This window comes from Columba livia, chromosome 1, assembly GCF_036013475.1.
Source record: "Columba livia isolate bColLiv1 breed racing homer chromosome 1, bColLiv1.pat.W.v2, whole genome shotgun sequence".
In the NCBI taxonomy this organism is placed as follows: Eukaryota; Metazoa; Chordata; class Aves; order Columbiformes; family Columbidae; genus Columba; species Columba livia.
In genome coordinates this window covers 132733371-132751517 of record NC_088602.1, presented here as the reverse complement: position 1 = coordinate 132751517, position 18147 = coordinate 132733371, and the positions used below count along the sequence as shown (strand labels likewise).

The 18147-nt window shown below is 36.7% G+C and overlaps 1 protein-coding gene across 27 annotated transcripts in view; it reads right to left on the bottom strand.

Annotated features, from left to right (window-relative positions):
* Positions 1-2637: 2637 nt before the first annotated feature.
* PLEKHA5 (pleckstrin homology domain containing A5) overlaps positions 2638-18147 on the bottom strand; it is a 177000-nt gene continuing 161490 nt past the window's right edge. For 15 of the 27 annotated variants that reach the window (XM_065030508.1, XM_065030552.1, XM_065030557.1 and 12 more), the window contains 7 exons: positions 17223-17338; positions 15481-15690; positions 12767-12925; positions 11331-11458; positions 10360-10505; positions 9075-9159; positions 2638-5816 (listed from right to left, as the gene is read on the bottom strand). In XM_065030508.1, coding sequence (XP_064886580.1) covers positions 5798-5816; positions 9075-9159; positions 10360-10505; positions 11331-11458; positions 12767-12925; positions 15481-15690; positions 17223-17338 — 863 coding nt within the window. In that variant the 3' untranslated portion in view covers positions 2638-5797. Of the gene's footprint in view, positions 7980-9054; positions 9160-10359; positions 10506-11330; positions 11459-12766; positions 12926-15480; positions 15691-17222; positions 17339-18147 lie in introns of all 27 variants that reach the window. The other 12 variants (XM_065030515.1, XM_065030735.1, XM_065030708.1 and 9 more) reach the window with 6 other exon arrangements.

The following is an 18147-nucleotide window of genomic DNA, read 5'->3' as shown; positions in this document are numbered from 1 at the left end:
AAAATGATATTTGTAGGCACAATATACTAGAAAAAGGAGTTACAAAATATTATAGGTATGTTGGTGTAGGCTAAGAAAACAGCCAGAAATATTATTCAAATATGTTTTAGATCAAACAATCCCACGTTTCCAGGCAATCTCCTAGCTCATGAAATGACACCTTCAGTTGGTCCTCACTCACACACAAGTTGACTTCTGTACCGTACCAGCCCTTGCACGTGTAAACTCTCTGAGACAGTCTCCAGGCAGCCAGAAATCAAACATGAAATAGCAGCAGTCACAAACATCAGAAAACATTAATCAGAAAGTTCAGCTGTCTTTTTTCTCTCTGTCTAGATATGATCATTTCAGTGTATGAAAGGAATAAATGCAATAGCCACTAACAGCTGTTTCCAAGACTGGTGTATGAGCATGGGAAAAAAAAATCATTCATGTTTAAAGCTGAAACATCTGAAACAGCCTACACCTTCTGGCTGACTTGGGATTTTACCAAGAAGAAAATTGCACAATACAGAGCAGTCAACTACATGTGTAATCAGTGTCAAGACTTAGCAGAAATTCATATTCTGAAGAGGTGATTTTTATGAGTTGAGAGGTGCTGAATTTTGCAGCTTTTTTTTTCAATCACTTGGAAATGTACTCCTGTCAATTAGTCACAGTTTTCTCAAATAAGCCTTATGTATTTGTACCTACAATTATTTGATTTCTAACAATGTGACTAGTACTTAAAAAATATATATATTTTTTTCTTCTAAATAGAATCTATTGATGAAAATAAGGGAAATCCATAGGGAAGTTACTTGGAAATGCTGGGTGGCTCTCATGATACACTAAGCACCTGCAGATTTTAGCAATTTCAAGTAAGAAACTAGTGGCCTGGTTTCAGCTGCTTACGCACAGACAGACAACTGTTGTATAGATAAGGCATTTTTTTCCCCGCACAAGGAATGCAGAATAGGGCTAGAGTACATATAAAGTTGCAGAATAGAGTCCTGGGTTGTGATCCCAGAAAACTACCAGATGACAACAGATGAGGATGAGGTATTTTTCTCAAAGTTTTCATTGACCAGATCTCTAGGACATAAGTAAATCTTACATCTTCCATGTATAAAGTTAAACCTGTGGGTCTGCTGCCTTTTTTTTTTTTAATAGTACTCATTTCACCTTCAAAAGAGGAAGAGAGTGTTTCCATTTTTAGTCTGAAATTCTTTGAAGTCTTCTTGTTCCACAGAACAGGGATCTGGATGGAATTTGACAAAAAATTAATTCCTTATTTTAGGTTTGGTTTCAGCAATAAAGAAGTTAATGAGATCACATCTGGTTTCGTCCTGATATACTCCGCAGCAGCCCACTGGAAACAGCACCATTTGCTCAGAGCTTTTGCTTTTATTCCAAACAGAACCTAACCCAACTTAAATAAGTGTTCTTAAACACATCCATAGCAAGACTGCCACATGAGCCAACTAGCAACCGCTGTGGTGATGTTACTTACCCATAGCTACAATTAAGAGTTGCTTGCAGGTTCACAACAACAGCTAGATAACATTTAGACAGACCTAAAAACCATTTTCTTTGGCATAGGACAGAATGAAGAAACATCACAATAAAATACCAAAAACTTCATTCCACAAGTAACATTTGAACGCTGACACATCTGGAACAGCTAGGTAACAAGTTGTGCGTGTCAAGTTCAGAAAGCAGCTGCTTTTAGCCTTCATTTTGGGCCAGACGTTTACTTTCAGCCACCAGTATATTCCATTTTATTTTGTAGCAGCTTCTTCAGTGTTCCCATATGGACAAGCTAAACATCTCCAAGGATATAACAGCAAGTATATATAATGTTCTTTAGAAGAAATGAAGGCCAGATGTTGCTTTGTTTTCTTCATGTGCATCCTTAAAAAAGTTAAATTAAGTCGTTTCAGATATATTATTAATGCCAGGTATAGGCAATTTGTTCACTGGCAATTTAAATGTCAACTTTCCAAAGGATGGAAAATAACATTTTGACCGAGGATTCGAACTGAAATAAGATTAAACCACCCTAGAATAACTTCAGAAAATAAGTATAGCAAAATACAGGATCACAGGGGCAAAAAAGTACTGTGCAGAAAAGACATGCTGACCCACTGCTGAGATCTGAATGAGTACTATTTATGGTTTGGTTTTATTAGAAAAGAAAAAAAAAACAACACATTTTTAGAATATAATAAAAAGTTTGGGGTAAGAGTTATCCGGCACCAATGACTGAAGATCTTCCACTCTGCTGTTTTACTCAACCAGAATATAATTTAAGCCACCAGCCCAAGTACTAGAGAATTCAGTAGATCTATTACTCAAAGTGTAATCCCTTGATGTTTTTCCTGTGTGGACTCCTAGTGAATCCAATAACCTTTCCCAGACTGTCCAACTAAAGTGATTCAGATAGAAACGTACTGTTTAATTCTCCGATTTTCTGAAAATAGAACCTTATTGGGTTCATTTTATGGCAAATACATTTATGGAAAAATATTAACTGAAGACTACTTTCCCCCCCTCAGTAACAGTGTGAACAAGGTTTTGGTTTCAACTACCCGATGAGGTCTCTCTCTTTAAACTAGTCCACAACATATAAAAAACTGCCAAGACACCAACTACAACTTTTGGAGTAATGTCACTTTATTAAGGGACTTAAAATAATCACATTCTCTAGTAGTCTTGGAACAATGCAAATGGTGAACAAAAGACAAAAATAGATGTAATTGGTTCTGAAAAGCATGAACATCTGTAGAGAATGTGTTGCATTATTCCTAAGGACTCTTGCTTTTGAAAAAAAGCACGTTCCATATATACAAGTGTCAGTGCAATAGCCAATAAAGCAATCAGTCAGAAATATAAAAATATCCTAGATACAAACTCAAAATAGATGTTTGAAGGCTGACAATATCAGTATCCTGATATTTCTATATCTCAGGAGTATGATCACTGGGATGAGTTATTCTTATGAGGTAAGACAGTAGATGCTGCTCTGTGATAATACAAAACCATACATGTTTTCCGTAAGACACAAAAAAATAGAGCACCCAACGAAACTGCAAGTCTTTGCTGCAAGTGCCCACAGGAAGTGAAAATATCCATGAGCATTTCTACATTCCCGCATCATTTACATTTGCTGTCTTTGCCAACAGTTACACCAGCAAAAACTTGCTGATTCTCCCACCCTCCCCCAACCTCAGTACAAACTGCACGTACTTTGCAGATATCGCAAACTGACAACTGCTTTAAACACAGACAGGATCTATAAATGTCCAAAAACCACTTAGTCATTCTTTCCTTTATTGGTTGCAATTCTTTTCTTGGCAGCAAGGACAGAAAGAGATTGCTGAGTTTGACAGCTGAACAGCTCTCTCTAGAAGGGTTAGAGAGAGAACAGGGTGTGTCGTATTTGCTTTGCCCCACGTGTTCCAGCAATGCCAGTGACCTTAAAGCTCAGCTGGTGGAGCAATAAAAATCACATTCCTCTTATTTGCTCTGTGTTTTGGATGGAAGGATGCACTAATTCAGGGCTAGTGTTCCACAAAAAGAGGAAAGGCTCTTTGGTCAAACTTTCGGCTGGGGCATGGGCTTAAACTCTGCCAGGGGAAATTTAGGCTGGATATTAGAAAGAAATTCTTTACAGAGAGAGTGGTCAGGCATTGGAATGGCCTGCCCAGGGAGGTGGTGGACTCGCCCTCCCTGGAGGTTTTTAAACTGAGATTGGACACGGCACTTAGTGCCATGATCTAGTAAACGGACTAGAGTTGGACCAAGGGTTGGACTCGATGATCTCTGAGGTCTTTTCCAACCCAGTTGATTCTGTGATTCTGTGACTGCATCATGATTCACCGTGTTTCCTTCAGTCATCTCTTTCACTCCAAGCTCTCCAAGCTCTGCTGCTAAAATTCAGCCTCCTATTTCTTCATTTTTTAAAGAAAATGGCAAAATGACCGGTAAACAGACAGGGCACTCTGTGTCTTTGTGGCAAAGAGCCCTGGGAAGAACTGGCAGCAGAGCTGGGAGTGGCAGCAGAGTACAACAAACACAACCTCCTACTTAAGGGGGCAATGATAAAGAGTTAATTTTAAATTCTGCATCAATCTTAGGCATTCTTCTATGAAAAAGCACAATGAATGATATAGTCTTCAGTACAGTGATATTAACATGAACAGGATATGATTTGTATAATAAAAAAAGCACAACGGGAGCTGGCAGTCATCTTCTTACGAAACTTGCCTTACCACTTATGGCACACATGTGCACCAAAGCACACAGCAGTTGCCTGAAACTTTAAAATATTTCTTAGCTTTACATCCTAGAATCAAAAGCTTTCCCTTACATCTTTTATTTTTTTCATCATTCTTTTCTAAGCCTCTTTTGTCTCAGGCAAATTCAGACAGCTGTGTGAGATGGCAAAGTGTAGCTAGTAACATCTGTAGTATGATGACGCTTGACAAATTATTTCAGGTTTTGTTTCAGTTTCTGGAAGATGCTTTGCAGATGTCAAAGCCTTAAGGAATCATCACAGTTCTGTCCTTCAGCCCACTGAATGTGGTGTTCAAGATTTGCAAATACTGAATTACCACTCGCCACACCCCAGTAAGACAGGCTATTACCTCTCCAGTAAACAGGGAGGGGATGGAGGCACAGAATGACTAAGTGATTATTCCAACATCACGATACAGTTCTGGGAGAGCCAAGAGTTGAACCTGTATTTCTTGCATCTCAGTCTCAGGTTGTCTTTTTGTTCTGTGTTGCAGCCTTATTCTTTCCCGTAGAGGAAGACTGGAAACTCTTAAGAGTCTGTCACTGCTACTCTGGTTGACGCGTGATGATATAGGAATTGTTGCATTCCCCACAGCAAAAGGTGGAACACAGTGTGACATCTGTTTGCTGGAAGAAATACTAACCATACAAGTCCTTAAGAACATCAACATTTATTTAATATGATATAAAAGAAATGGGATATGAACATTTGTATTTGAACAATAATAAGTGGCTTCTTATACTTACATCGTATGTGCTCATTGTATAATATATACACAATGAACATAATTACATTTGTACACAAACTAAGTACTGGATTGAAAACTTGCTTATTGCTGTACACACCCTAACCCAACAAAGGAAAAGCCCAGTACCTCAAAATACCTACACTCCATTTTATTTAAGAAAAAGGAACCACTAACATTAATGCATATGTTGACAGAAGTGTGGCAGTAACTGCTGACATTGCAACCTGACCAAGAAATAATTACAGCAGAAACAAGACATCTTTTACTAAGCAATAATAAAAATGGCACATTTTAAATATATCTATATGTATACATATATAAAAATTTTACAAATAAAATGTTAAACCAGTAAGTTGTAGTGTTTAAAAAGTGTAAAACAAGGTTAAGTGGTGATATGTAAAATTAACCAAGTTATCCATCTAAAAGAAGTGAAAAAGTAAATTTATATGATCCATAACTAAAAGAACATTAAATTCTGGAGAATATCAAATAAAGTTCTGACTGTAGGCTGCACATTAAAAAGAGCCTTTATTTTATGTGCACAGAAATCATAGCAGCAAGCTGGTATCAGGAGAACAATCTGAAGGTTGTTGAGTGTACATGTGGGCCATTTAAAGCTCTCTCGGAATAAACATTTTCCAGGAAGGGATAAAATGATGCTTTGTGGCCAAAAGCATCAGAACTATGAATTTCATAGATTTAAAATATACTGTACAATATCTTCTCATATTTTCATAGGTCAGGTCCATACATCTCAGGCATGAATTGTTTCAACAGAAGCCGTTAGTGCTGAAAGACAGACATAGATTCAGTTACTCTATTTTAGCAATACACAATATTGTATAAAGCAACTCCTGGGGTTAAACATAGCAAGGAATTTCGGACCTCATCCTAGCAGTAGTTATCGATGGTGTAGAACATAATAAAGTATTTTAGAGATCTGTTGTTTCCGAAAGCAATTTTCCTGATGAACGATACTGCTGTCAAGATACTCTGACAGCAAGAAATGGAAGCGAGCTTTTTTCAAATTCATGCAACTTCTTATGAAAGCCTGTTTATTCTGAGAGTTTTATCCTGTTGTACATGGCCATCTCCAAATGTTCTTCCTACAAACGCGATAATAATAGCGAAGACTCTAATTGCTCTTACAAATGACAGGCATGGTTTGAAGAGGGATGCAGAATTATTCAGTTGCTACCCAGTAATGGCAGTGTGGCTGTAAGGTGTTCTGAAGTTCAAGTGCTACACGCAGAGCTTGCTGCATTTGGATAACTGCTGAAAGGACTTCCACAAATAGCTTTTAACTGTTCATTAGTAAAAATGTTTCTGAGCTTTGGATCCAGGTGATGTACAGATTTCATTATACATCCATCACTCAGTGTAAATATAATGCTTAAAAAGTAACAATGGTACACGTCCAGATTTGTCTCTGCAAAGCAAGAGCCGTGACAAAATGTAGCTCTGTGTTAACGCGTTTTTCCTTAGTCCTACAATATCCTATGCCACCAGTTTCCTATGCCAAGTTCCCCTGTCATTGTGCCAAGAGTATCATTTTACTAATTGACCGTAAAAGCCCAATATAGGTATTACCTCATTATTCTCTGAAATCTACCATACATTTTCCAGATGCTGCCTGAAAAATTTGGTTGCATATGAACAGGGCTGATCCCACAGCTCTGAAGTTCCCTCAGCTGCATAGAATTTCTTGCATCTGAGAGACACTGAGTTCTCACACATTAAAAGACCTACCATTCAACAAAGTGCAAGCCACTAGAATACTGGAATTTGAATTCATTTTATTAACTTATTTATTTTATTACGCATTTTTTATTATATATTTATTAATCTTATTTATTTATTTATTTATTTATTGGAATTTACTGCCCCAGAATGTATGGGGCAGTAAATTCTGCAGGCAAGCAGTCTGTGTTTCATACATCTCCTATGTGTCCTGCACCAGCTCATGGCATGAATTTGTTTTGGAGCTCCTAGGAAACAACCAACAGAGGCACCAAGTGCAGCAACGAAATGTGGAATGTATATGCATGTAGTTGAATACTTTACCCAACTCAATTCAAATAAATACTAAACAGCCAAAACGGGTGTATTTTAAGTTCTAGAATCCTTGCTTCATTATAGAGAGGCATGTGTAAGCAGAGCATTAGTTTTACAAGTGCCATCCCACATGCACCATTTTGTCATAAGCAATTAAGGCCTATTTGTAGAATTGTACTTAACATGGAAATGTTACAGCTACAGGATTACCTATGAGGATACACCACGCTGTGGGATGTCAGGGCTGGGGCATTAACTTAAAAAGGAGATCACTATACGTGAGCTTCAATTTTGCTAATCTCACATCTAACATAAATACTAAATAAACAAAAAAAAAAAGAATCTGCTGATCTGATGACAAGAGTGGGAAAGCAACTCAATGCAATTGGTAAAGAATTTCTGGTGAAGTTCTAGGTTGCCTCCCCTTTGAAGAGAGGCGTGTGGTGGCTACGGGCAAAAATCAGCAGTGCAGTTTCAGTTCCACTACTGACCTGAACTGAGTTGATAGGGTAATGTTTGTTCTATTTGAAAAAAAAGAGGCATGATAAATGCATGTATATTTATCCAGTGAAACTGAAAAGCATTAACACAAGTCAGCATTTCCAGAAAAACTGAACGGTTCCACTTATCTTTTTTGAATAGTTCTGTAATAAAGCTTTTGAAGAAAAGTACTAAAGTGCAAGCCAAGTCTAATGACAGACCACATCCATCAGGAAGCCAGCAACACAAGTGTCAGTACTGAAATGTGAAGAGTGCATATTCTACTCTCTCAAAGGAGGAAAAGTTAAAAAGAGGTAAATAATTTCCTGGCCATAGTGCATAAAAGAAAGGTGTCTGTGATGATTAAGTTTAATTTTGGAAAGATGAAATCTTCGCAATACAGATTGTGACAGTAAACTAAAAAAAAAAAAAAAAAAAAAAAGTACTTTAAGATCTCTTCATGTCAAACGACTGAAAACATATTGATACTAAAGTTTTCCTGATTTTAAAGTTTCTTAAGTTACCTCTAGCTATGTCATTTAACATTACTATTGAAACAAAGTTGATTCTTTTAGGTGAAAGCTTATTTAAACAGGTACTTCCAGACAAAAAAGAAATGTGGATTGATTTAAATGCTGGTAAAGTGCTGAAGCTTTCACACTGGTATCCTCTTAATTTCTTTAAACACTTGTATAAACAAGTATGCTTACTTATATTTGCATTTCCATTCATTAAGCAGGTAACACTACAGGTAGGAACATGTAAATCTAGCCAAACTCATGCTTTCTAACTTGATTCCCCAGAAGCAACTGGACAACGCCCTCAGACACATGGTTGTCCTATGCAGGGACAGGAGTTGGACTCTATGACCCTTGCGGGTCTTTTCCAACTCAGGACATTCTATGATTCCGCTACCAGAAGGGAAGAGAAGCTCTGTGGGGCTATCTCTATACAAAGAAGAAAAAAAAAGTTTTATAAATGTTACATTTCTTCCACGCTCATTTTTTCCCTTCATGTTTATCAAGCCTTAGTCATCTATGTCTTAAGCCATAAACTCTTCGGGCCATTAGACCATTCCTTCTTCCCTCCCATGCCCCACTAAGGGATCCAGCTCTAGTTGCCTGTTACCATGAGTGAAGCATCAAGATTCATTTGCACCTGAGCACTGATGCTCACAGCTTAACTGGGTATCTGTTCTGTAACAGCTTAGGCCTCTCATGGAATTCAAAGGGCTATTATCTTGCCAGTTGTGGAGAATGTGCTTGATAAGCCAATTAGTCCTTTCTCTTTGTACTTGGATAGAGAATGCATTACTTGCAAGCAAATCAATACATGTATTGTTTTTCATTTTCTGGTTAGTTTATATTCAACACTGCGGATAACTTTGTCTTGCCAAGTATTGTCTACAGATGTTTCTCAGAAAAATAACTAGAAGTAATATACTTAGAAAAATATCAGGAAAATGGCAGGAGGGGCGGGAAAAAAGACGTACTTCTCTGTAACTATACACACATGAAATGCGATCCTTCTGTGAGCTGTGTCTGTGTAGATGGAGCTGGTGACAATGACGATTCTGGTGAAGAAGGCAAACTTTTCACTGTGAGTCATACAGCAAGACAAATAAGAATACAAGTTACAGAAGGCATGATTTCAAGCCGTAATAAATATAAGCTGGAAAATCATCATTTCAAGCCGTAATATACACAAGCAGAACCAAATGAAAGTTACACAAGTAAAGACTTAAAATCTGATCAGCACAATAAGTACAACTTCAGGGGAGAGCAGAGCTGTTCTCCAGATAGATCATTACTCAGGCCTATAAATGACCAGTAGAACACCAAAGAAACAAACAACAGACACATGAAGGCTGATGTGTTATTTGTGTTGTGAAGAGAGGAAAAAAAAAAAAAAACCCAAAAGAAAAATTTAACTCGTCAGGATACTCCTGGACCCACCTTTATATCCTGGCTCAGATCAACTATGCGTTTTTTATTCTGCTGAGCATTATAAAATGTATTTACAAGTTCTGGTTTTGATTATCAAGTCACAGAAAGGATTGCTGACTGCACTACAAAGGTCTGGGTCACGTTTTATATCCATGAAATGAACCTTTTGGCCAACGTAACCATTCCCATCACCAAATATATTAATAATGTCTTAAATTCTGTCTGCTACTTTCTTCCTCTCCTACATATTCCTCTCTTTTTTCTTCTCTTTGCAACCAATTTTGCTTTATTCCAGCCTTCTGTTCTTGCAAAGTAGTACACTACAGACATTTTACAAGTCAGCTAGTGTTTTCTGTTTCTTCATCTTTTCTTACTTCTGAAAACTACCAAATTGGGTCTTTTACGTGCTAGTTCAAAATCTACTACATACATTGGAAACTCTCAAGGATTCCTCAATCATGGGTGTACCTAAGGCCATCTATTAGCAAGCAGGTCAGGATAAATAATCTATACATATCCAGGAATGAGATGCTGTTCTACAAGACGAATAGGGAAGGATTTGCTGCAACCTACAACTATAGTATGACTCAGTTTCTGGCAACAGTTATTTAATTCCCTGAATTAAATACAACCATAAAATCTACATTAAAACCTCACAAAAATGGAATTTCTGTAGTTGTCCACTGGGAAACTATTTTCTCCATGTTATAAAATCATACACTTGTCATCTAGACTAGCTCAGCACTTTCCATTCACAAGGGTTTCAGAGCATCAAAAGACATAATCAAAATGAAATAAAGTTTTACATATGTACTGCATAAGTTGTGCTTCCGTCAAACTCTTTTCCATACCTGCTGTTGCCTGATTTCCTTTTGAAGACTGCGCTGCTAATTCAAATGAAGACATAATCCCTTCTTGTTCATGAACACTGACTACTTCACTTTCTTCTGAGCTGGTTTTGGGTTTGTGGTTTGTAACTGTGGTCACGCTCTGCAAGCTGGTTAAAAGAAGCACAGGTTTTAGAACTCACTCTATCTCAATTTCAGGTGTTAACCACTAAGTATAGGAGTTAAAATTTATTTTTCCTTTGTAAACAGAAAAAAAGTTGCAACTTGCAAGTTTGTGTAATATAAATTAAGCACGCATTTTGAAATCCTTCTACATCGTAAAGTAAGACTCAAAAAAACCCCAAGTACTGGAAACTGAATTCCGTTCCTTTACATACTCCTGCAGTTTCCTAGTGCATGGAATCTATTTCGCTAAAAGGTGCTGTGAGAAAGTTATGACCTAATATAAGAACTCACACAGGATCTGCAGTGCAACTTATACTAAAGTTATGAATCATTAAAGAGGAATATCCAAGACACAATATTCCGCTTATTCTGCAATCTCCAAAACAGTGAAGTAAAAGTTAAAGCAGGAGATACAGAATGAGCTGTTCAGTCTACTCCTAAATAACAGTGGTAGAGAGCTTCCTATGGAAGACCTGGCTGAAGCTTTCAGAATAAACTGATCCAAACCTTCAGCTATCATTACTAAATACATTTGTATCCCAAATCAAGGATTATGAATGTATTCTGTTTATAACTGGGGTGATACGTGAAAATAAACATCGCTTCACCCACCAACTCATCACCTCTCACTGAACCCCCTCAGTGGATAGGTATCTCATTAGATTTCTCTATATGTAAACCACTCAAAACCGTATAAATATAGCTTATAACTATTTACAACAGTATTTCATTAGTTGCTTGGGCTGTTCAGCTAATAAATACAACATGCAAGTTTAAAATAGCCCCTGAACATCTTGTTTTATTTTTACCTTATATCACCATCATGTGTTTCTTCCAATTTATTTTTCTTTTCCTTTTCTGCTTTCTCTTCATTACTCACTTCTTTTGAGTCAGATACAACATGTGCATCTGATAAAAGCTCATCAGTTTTTGTCAGCTATAAAAAAAATGAAATCATGAAACAAAAAGCTGTAACACATACGAAGTGGCAGATAAGAAATACAGTATCAGGAAACAGTTTTATGAACAGACAAATTTTGCCATCATGTATACTTAGTAACTCAGAATTACATAACTTAAGAATTTTTTATCAATACCATTCAGGTTAATAGAGTTATCCTGAAACCTATACCAGAGCCAATGGGCAGGGCTTGGCTTAATAACTTCCAGAACTTATCTGAACTCATTGGATTGCAGCCTGCCTATTTCTTCCTGCTATCCCTCTCTTCACAATGCCAACAGAGATTCCAGCTACTGCAATATATTGCTGATAAGGCTGAACGCTGCTCTTAAAGGTCTGATTAGATAAAACCATTATAAGTGTATTACATGATTTTCCTTTAAAAGATTTGCATACTTAACAGAGCAACAGACTTTCAATAGAAAGTGTTTTTAAAGAATACCAACAGATGTTAATTATTTGATTTTTATACCATTCTCCATCAGACCTGTGTTTAAAAAGGCTAAATACAAAACAGGAAAACAAAAACAAAAATGAGTGAGGAAAAGAAAAAGCAAAGGATGGTTAATTAAAGTATGTGGATAGAAAAGAAGGAAAAAAAAACCCTCTACACAAGATTTTAGAAAATATTAGACTATAAGCAGGAGATAATGATGTAGAAATAGCTCCAGTAATCAATTCTTCACAACCAGTCTGTTTTTGCCGAGCGTTCAGAACATTTTAGTACCAGAAACACCAAGGTAACTCACTGCCAAATGAGTTTGAGACTATTTCAAGGCAGAAATCAATCCAGTGACCAAACAGCACAAACCACAGTCACTACCTACTTCCATGTATAAATTGTTGCCAGCTTTATTCTGCTTCCTATAAACTATTTGATGCAGTATAGCTAACCAAACAAAAAAGTCAGGTGTATTAAATGACTGTCAAAAACTACACTGGGATATCCTAAGCAATGAAGAGATCAATGATTATTATTTAAAGATGCATTAGTTTCCAAAGAAGAACATAATTTTGTAATTTTCCAATCAATCAAGATAGTAACAGATACAGCAAAATGAAATTTAAGAAGACTATAAAACAAGAAAATTCAATGTCCACTTTAGACAGATCTGATAGATTTTTGTGCTTCTCTATAGAATATTTGTTATATCCAAAAAGACATCTTAATCTTCCAAGCAAAAGGAACTGGCTCAATTTCCCATACACCGCTGTCTGTGGCTCAGAATATTTTTCTACTGCAAGACAGGCTGATGAACTGTTCAATAAGGGACAGTTTAGTACCTCTATAGTGAAACCTGAATTATGTTCTTGTTCTCCATCCAGTTTTAGTTGCGCTATTTCTTCTCCAGGACTTCCATTATTTTGTTTCAAATTATTTTCTTTACTGGTGCTCTCTAATTCCTTCATGTTACCAGATACAGTATCATCCTTTTTGCGATTCTGTGGAACAAAATTGATATATAGACGTATTCTTACAAAAGTTATCACAGTCTCAGCTCTGGATCTTGCACTGTCCTCTGACTGTGATTGAATAAAAAACCCACCATAACACAACTTAAAAAACATTAAGTGTACCACACTGTAATAAGCAAAACGGAAACTGTTAAGGACTCTCATTTTTGTACCCTTCAAAATAGTTCAGCCTATTGATTTTCTTCTAAGATTATTGTACCTTCTGCATCCCCCCTCCTCCAATCTCCAGCATGTCTAACGCTCACCTTTATCTTCTGAAATTTCATTCATATTTAGCTCAGTCACGCACAGACTTAGTACACTCTTATTTGCATTCAGAAGCATTAATTAAAATAGCTTTTTCTCGTTAAAAAAAAGGATAAAAATCTGCTCTCAATACATAATTCACTGTGCACCTGTGCATACTTTCTGCAATTATCTTGGGTACTTTCCAAGCCTATGCTTTTAACTGATTTAACAGAGGACAACATGGCGTCTGATAATGGCAGAGGATATTACTTGTTCCTTAAAAAAGTAATCCATTGCAGAGAAGATAATTCGGTATAAAATTTTTGAGGAACGATGGTAGAGGTGACTTAAGGTTGTGAACTTCACACATTATGCTGGCGGAGTAGCAAACCAAACTGAAGTGAGGTTCATCTAAGTCTTATCAAACTAATACTAGGGCTGAAAAAAACAGGAGCCATGAAAGTAAATCTTGTGGCTGAATTCCTGTGATTTAGCACATGCACCACGTTAAGAGGAAATTCCATATAAGTCACTTAACAAATCAATCTCGTTACTTCCCTAACTGAAGGATGCACCCACATCATACACTTGTCCAAAACAATAACAATTGTGAAGCAACTTCCTTTCATATTTTGGTAATCACTTAAATATTACACAGTAGGCTGTTTATTAAATACTTTTTTCCCTCCAATTCTTAAATAACCAGACCCCAGTTGAAAAGACCCTCAGCAGTTAATGCCATTGCACCATATTTCTCTACACAAATCAAAAGGCATAGAAACTACACTTTAAAAAATAAGACCTATTACTACAGCGTAATACCTCATCCTGGGGCTTTTTGCCACGTAACATTCTGGAAGAAATGAAATTGTGATAGAAAAAGTTTGGTAGTACCGACTACTAGCTAAATATTGAAGTCAGACACATTCTCACTTATTCTGTAAATTTCTTCTTTCATCCTTGTAGCACTGATTTCACAGAGAACACTGAAGAACATGCTGACATAAATGAAATTCTTTGGAGCAAGCAAAGTGGTAAAGCTCAAACACCTCTATAAAAACTACAAGAAGGAACATCTGCGAAGCTTTGCTTTACATGTCGTCTTCTTGAGAAAGGCAGTGTTAATCACAAAAATATTTGTAGAAGCCCACTTCATGTATAGCAGTTATGATGTTATTCCAAATACAGATGCAAGGATGAATTCAGTGTCTTCTGGGGATCCAGTGTTGTTGGAAGAAAAGTAACCTTTGTATAGCTCTGAAGGCAATTTAGCATGTTCAGAGGAAAAAAAAACCAAAACAAAACATCAAACCTGAAACTTATTTTGAAATATGTGATTTCTCAACAGTGCAATACACTTAATCTGGTTTTGGGAAATCAGGTGTTAAAATGTGTACAAAACACAAAAGAAAGAATTTCCATGTCAGTGTAAGAAAACCCAAAACAAACACCGAATAGGAAAAATGTTTGCCAGAAGATAAACAAAAGAAGATTAAAAAAGATAACTTTGTTAAGCTATTGAAAAAGAAAACCAATTCTTAGCAGTTAGAAAATAGTAGGTTGTCTAATAGCCACTAAACTAAATCTGTTTGATATTTTTGTCCTGAAGTGGTGTGGGGTTTGTCTTTTTTTTTTTTTAATTAGTTTATTTTTAGATGTATATTCAGGAGAGGATTTCTTGGCTAATGACATGCAGTTATATCTTTCTCTTCTCTCCCCACCCTTAACCATTCAATAAACTAATTTGTTTGCCTTAACTGTTTAAGAATGATGAAAAACAAAAGTGAGGGTTCTATTTTTGCCTATTTATGGTCTCAAAAACCACAGCAAAAGAGCACCAGTTAAGAGCTATCATCATAAATATACATTCCTACCTAAAAATGTTACAGATGTTTGAATATGTTACATGGCAGAAAAATCTTCATAATTTATACATCAACCGAATCATTATTCTCCTTGTCACTGCTTTTAGTCACAAAGCTTGCAATTTCATTGCTAAATTTGACAAAAAAACACTGTTAGCAAACAACACAATGCATAATCAAACATACGTAGATTTGAACAATTTTTTTTTCCAAAAAGACAATGAAGTGACTCCTGCTACCATTGGGTATAAGCATGAAGACTGTCTTCTCCCTTTCTCTTGTGTATGGCACAGAATTGTGACTGTTACTCTATACAAGCAGTCTCAAACACACACCTACAGGATCAGGTGATTTTGGAAAAAGAACAATTTTGCTTTTTTTTTTTTTTTTAACTGGACACATTAAAATTTTGAAGAATGTGGGACCCACCTGTACTGATTTGAAGGGATTATCTCTGACAAACGACAGACTCTGTGAAGGTGACTGGTCTGAAACGCCAATAATATTGAGTCCTTTCCTCTTCTCTCTCAGGCAAGCTTGTTGGTGTCTCTTTATTCTTTCCATCTGTTCCTCCACAGTCATTCGAGGCCGTGTGCTTTCTGCAAGACACAGCTGCTCCACTGCACTTCTTGGCCTTTCCTTAAATGGAAGGAATATATAGATCTATCTCTCTATGTTTTTGAAAAGCAAGACTCTAAACTGTTTAGCATATCATAAAAGATCACCTAATGATTTACTAAAAAGAAGAAAAATCATGGGCAAGATCTCCTATGTATGTGAAGAAAACACAAGAACCAATATTAATAAATTCAAAATAAAAGGAAGGAATAATTTGTTTTTTTGAAATAGTGACCATCAATGATAAACAGTAAGAGAACAGGTACATGCTCTCTTAAAGCTACCCTATAAAGTTGAAACAATTTACCAGACATTAAATGACAGGCAAACACAAAGTACTTGACTGAGACAGAAACAGTCGAAATTTAATGATCCAGGACATTTACACCCAGTTGATCTAATACTGATTTCTGTCTTTGTTTCAAGAAAAATTACAGCTAGGCATTATTTAATGCAAGTGCAGGCTGAAACAAACTGAAACACCCTTAGGTTGTACCAGGCAAGGTTTAGATTGGATATTAGGAAATATTTCTTCACTGAAAGGGTTGTCAGGCATTGGAACAGGCTGCCCAAGGAAGTGGTGGAGTCACCATCCCTGGAGGTGTTTAAGATGCATAGATGTGGCACTGAGGGACATGGTTTAGCCGTGGACTTGGTGGTGTAAGTTTTGTGGTTTGACTGGATAATCTTAGAAGGTCTTTTCCAACCTAAGTGATTTTAAGAATTTATCACCGCTTCAAAATCTGTAATTCTGAGCATGATATGATTCCCAAAACAACAACCATCACTTTACCTACTCTGTTCTTGAAATTCACCAATTTTCAGATAGTTCTGTACTTTGTACAACAGCAAAAACATTTACTTCTGGCTAATCAGCTGCAATCAGTACATCCACAGTAACTGGTTTCACTTCTGAAAAGTGGTATTCTTTCTCCAGTCAACATCCTGTGAGTTTCTCTCTCCTCTCCCATTCTTCCTGCAACTTTTCTTCTATTCAGGCTACAGCAAAACCTTACCCCCTTTTGCCCAAATTACCTGTAAACCTCTGTCTTCAACCCAGAGACCATGGGACTCTCTATCTGAAATTCCAGGCTAATTACCCACATATACTGCTTACTGTAGCCTTATTTTCTGTTTGCTTTAGTTTTTTTTTCCCAAAATAATTTTAGTAATAAAATAAATAAAACAAAAATATTTTATAAAAGGGCTGTTAAATTGCCCCAGAAGCCAAAACTTCAAAAGTTTTAAGATGTTTCCTTTCCTTTCAACTCAAGCATGAACTTCAGTAGCTTGGTAGATTTATTTTATCTTTTAGTTCTTGCCCAGTTTGAATGTAATGAAATCTTTATGCAGTTAAACATACACAACCTTTATAATTTCATCATTCTTTCTACAGCCATCTCCATTACCCTAGTATATTATTTTTTTATAACAGCAAATTTTATGTGAAGATAATTTAAAATATAAGTACAACTTTTGAAATAACTACAGAAATTAAACTTGGAAATGAACACATCACTATTCATCAATGCTCAAAGGTTATTTTAGAGTACCGTTCTTAGATCTATCTTCTTATTCTTCCTCAAAGTGACATAGGATGCTATTGTTGAAGACTCTGGTGTTGGTGATTTGGTTCTGGGTGGTACAACTCCCACAGGAAAATGTGATCCTGCAAAACAGTGAAGTAATATACTAAGCACTATGCAAAACATTGCCAAAACAGCTTATTTTTTTCTAAAAATACATGTTGTCAGCCTTGAAAACTATTCTCAAAAGACAGCAAAGATCTTAATGCCTAACTATTAGGTCAGTTAAGGTTCACAGGCAGATGACTAGGCCCTGGCTTGAGGTTTGGGTAACTGAATGGAACACAGGAAAATACTGCACATGGCACCAGAAACTGCTGGACAGAAAAACATAAACCTCTTGTCTGTGAGAGACAGACAAAAGTTAGATAGTGCCATGTGGAATGGCTAGATTTCACAGATGGTTGAGGGGGAATTATGTGAAAGATATCCCAACTTCACAGCTAACTGGATGGCCATACTGGAGATCTGCTGTGAACTGAGTTTGCAAGGCCAGCAGAGCACCTAGGTAGCCATATCAAGTGCTACTAGATACAGCCAAGCTTACCTAGGCAATGGTGTCGAAGATACAAAACTTAGCAGAAGTGGGACCAATGAACAAAAGGTAATTCTCGGTGGAATGTTTATTTGGGAAGAAACAACGGCTGTGAAAGGGGAAGGTAGGTGGGAAAGAACAGGCATGGAACAAGAGAAGGAGGAACAGAAGGATAGCTTTGCATAAACAAGATGTCTGTCAGCATGCCTGTCTGATCAAGACCTGTGCCTTAGCATTGCAGTCTGTCCTATCTTCTTATTAAACTTTAAAGTGTTTTCCATGTGAGTGTGCTTTCCCTCCTGTGCATGAGAGCGTGGGAGATGCTAGTGATCTTCAAGCCAGGCTAGCTTGTCAGTA